Consider the following 3331-nt stretch of genomic DNA (forward strand, 5'->3'; position numbering starts at 1 on the left):
ATGACACGCGTGTGACACGCTTAGAGCACATGTGGGGATGTGGGGATGGGGGAGCCAGGTTTGGTTCTGTGGGTGCTGCCCCGAAAATTGGAGCCCAGCCGTATCCATGGGGTGTTTGACACGCTTAGGAACACATGTGACACGCTTGGGGACACGTGTGACATGCCATGACGTGTGTGACACGCTTAGAGCACATGTGGAGATGTGGGGATGGGGGAGCCAGGTTTGGTTGTGCAGGGGTTGCCCTGAAAATTGGAGCCCGGCTGCTTTCGTGGGGTGGGTGACACGCTTAGGAACACGTGTGACATGGCATGACATACGTGTGACACGCTAAGAGCACATGTGGAGATGTGGGGATGGGGGAGCCAGGTTTGGTTCTGTGGGTGTTGCCCCGAAAATTGGAGCCCAGCCGTATCCATGGGGTGTTTGACACACTTAGGAACACGTGTGACATGCTATGACACGCGTGTGACACGCTTAGAGCACATGTGGGGATGTGGGGATGTGGGAGCCAGGTTTGGTTCTGTGGGTGTTGCCCCAGAAACTGAACCCCAGCTGCATCCCTGTTTTGTGTGACACGCTTAGGAACACGTGTGACACGCTTGGGGACACGTGTGACATGCCATGACATGCATGTGACACGCTTAGGGAGCACATGGGACACGTGGGGATGTGAGGATTTGGGAGCCATGTTTGGTTGTGCAGGTGTTGCCCTGAAAATTGGATCCCAGCTGCATCTGTGTGGTGTGTGACACGCGTGTGACACACTTAGGGACACATGTGATACATGTGACATGCCTGGGGACACGTGACACGCTTAGGAGGCACATGGGAAGGTGGATGTATGGAACCCATGTTTGGTTGTGCGGGTGTAGCCCTGAAAATTGGGGCCCAGCTGCTTCTGTGCAGCGTGTGACACACATGTGACATGTGTGCGGACATGTGTGACACGCTTAGAGACGTGTGACACGCTAAGGGCACGCTTAGGGGACACATATGACATGGGGGGGGCGTGGACACGTGGGACCCACATTTGGTTCTGCGGGTGTTGCCCCATAATTGGAGCCCAGCTGCATCCATGTGGCGGGTGACACGCGTGTGACACGCTTGGGGACAGGCGTGACGTGCGTGTGACGCGTTGGTGACACGCGTGTGGTTGTCCCCAGGGTCAGTGCCAATGGAGGCAGCCGCCGGGACGCGAGATCTACCGCAAGAGCAACATCTCTGTGTACGAGGTGGACGGCAAAGACCACAAGGTGGGGACATGGGGGGACGGGGGGGGACGTGTGGGGACACGGAGGTGACACAGAGGTGACACAGAGGTGACACGTGGTGACACGGGGCGTCAGGTCCTCCACCTCAACCTCCTCTCATTGGCCAACGTCAACCAGAGGGGTCATAGAGATGGGAACACGGTGTTGTCATACGTGGACACGTGGTGACATGGAGGTGACACAGAGGTGACAAATGATGGCACAGAGGTGACACAGAGGTGACACAGAGGTGACACAGAGGTGACACAGGACGTCAGGTCCTCCACCTCAACCTCCTCCCATTGGCCAACGTCAACCAGAGGGGTCATGGAGATGGGAACACGGCGTTGTCATACGTGGACACGTGGTGACACGGCGGTGTGGTGACACGGTGGCGGTGTCCCATCCGTCCCCTCCCCCCCCTGCCCAGATCTACTGCCAGAACCTGTGCCTGCTGGCCAAGCTGTTCCTGGACCACAAGACGCTGTACTTCGACGTGGAGCCCTTCGTCTTCTACCTGCTGACCGAGGTGGACCGCCAGGGGGCGCACATTGTGGGCTACTTCTCCAAGGTGACGCCGGGGGGGGACGGCGGTGTGTCGTTGTGGTGCTGTCACCGTGTGGGGGTGGGTTGTTGTCACCATGTTGTGTTGGGTTGTGTTGTTGTCACCACGTTGGGTTGGGTTGTGTTGTTGTCACCATGTTGTGTTGTTGTCACCATGTTGTGTTGTTGTCACCATGTTGTGTTGTTGTCACCGTGTTGGGTTGGGTTGTGTTGTTGTCACCACGTTGTGTTGTTGTCACCACGTTGTGTTGTTGTCACCATGTTGTGTTGTTGTCACCATGTTGTGTTGTGTTGTCACCCCTGTTGTGTTGTTGTGTCATTGTTGTGTTGTTGTCACCCTGTTGTGTTGTTGTGTCATTGTTGTGTTGTTGTGTCATTGCGGTGCTGCTGTCCCCGTGTTCTGTTGTTGTGTTGTTGTGTTGTTGTGTTGTTGTGTTGTTGTGTTGTTGTGTCACTGCAGTGCTGTTGTCCCCCTGTTGTGCTGCTGTCCCCTTGTTGTGCTGTTGTCACCCTGTTGTGTTGTTGTGTCATTGCTGTGTCATTGTGTTGTTGTGTTGTCCCCCTGTTGTGTTGTTGTGTCACTGTTGTGTCATTGTGCCGCTGTCCCCCCAGGAGAAGGAGTCCCCAGATGGGAACAACGTCGCCTGCATCCTGACGCTGCCGCCCTACCAGCGCCGCGGATACGGGAAGTTCCTCATTGCCTTCAGTGAGCGGCTGGGGGACAATGGGGACATTGGGGACAATGGGGACAATGGGGACATTGGGGACATTGGGGACATTGGGGACATTGGGGGACATTGGGGACATTGGGAGACATTGGGGACATTGGGGACATTGGGGGACACTGGGGGACATTGGGGACATTGGGGACATTGGGGACATTGGGAGACATTGGGGACATTGGGGACATTGGGGACAATGGGGACATTGGGGACATTGGGGACATTGGGGACATTGGGAGACATTGGGGACATTGGGGACATTGGGGACAATGGGGACATTGGGGACATTGGGGACATTGGGGACATTGGGAGACATTGGGGACATTGGGGACATTGGGGACAATGGGGACATTGGGGACATTGGGGACAATGGGGGACATTGGGGACATTGGGGACATTGGGGACATTGGGGACAATGGGGACAATGGGGGACATTGGGGACATTGGGGACATTGGGGACAATGGGGACAATGGGGACAATGGGGACATTGGGGACATTGGGGACAATGGGGACATTGGGGGACATTGGGGACAATGGGGACATTGGGGACATTGGGGACAATGGGGACATTGGGGACAATGGGGGACATTGGGGGACATTGGGGACAATGGGGACAATGGGGGACATTTAGGGCCAATTTGAGGGCATTTGGGGGCATTTGGGGACAATTTGGGGTCAATTGGGGACATTTGGGACAATTTGGGGCCATCTGTGTCCATTTTTGGGTGTTTTGATGCCATTTGTGTCCATTTTTGGGTGCTTTGCTGCCATTTGTGTCCATTTTTGGGTGC

General features: G+C 55.7%; 1 protein-coding gene across 1 annotated transcript in view; it reads left to right on the top strand.

Annotated features, from left to right (window-relative positions):
- LOC122193218 (histone acetyltransferase KAT8-like) overlaps window positions 1-3331 on the top strand; it is a gene marked incomplete at both ends in the record, with an annotated part of 4418 nt that overhangs the window by 421 nt on the left and 666 nt on the right. The window contains 3 exons of the mRNA XM_042893950.1: window positions 1167-1256; window positions 1684-1824; window positions 2430-2523. Coding sequence (XP_042749884.1) covers window positions 1167-1256; window positions 1684-1824; window positions 2430-2523 — 325 coding nt within the window. The remainder of the gene's footprint in view (window positions 1-1166; window positions 1257-1683; window positions 1825-2429; window positions 2524-3331) is intronic.

Source organism: Lagopus leucura, unplaced genomic scaffold (genome assembly GCF_019238085.1).
Source record: "Lagopus leucura isolate 7727_CA_CO unplaced genomic scaffold, USGS_WTPT01 33739-0_obj-0_obj, whole genome shotgun sequence".
NCBI lineage: Eukaryota > Metazoa > Chordata > Aves > Galliformes > Phasianidae > Lagopus > Lagopus leucura.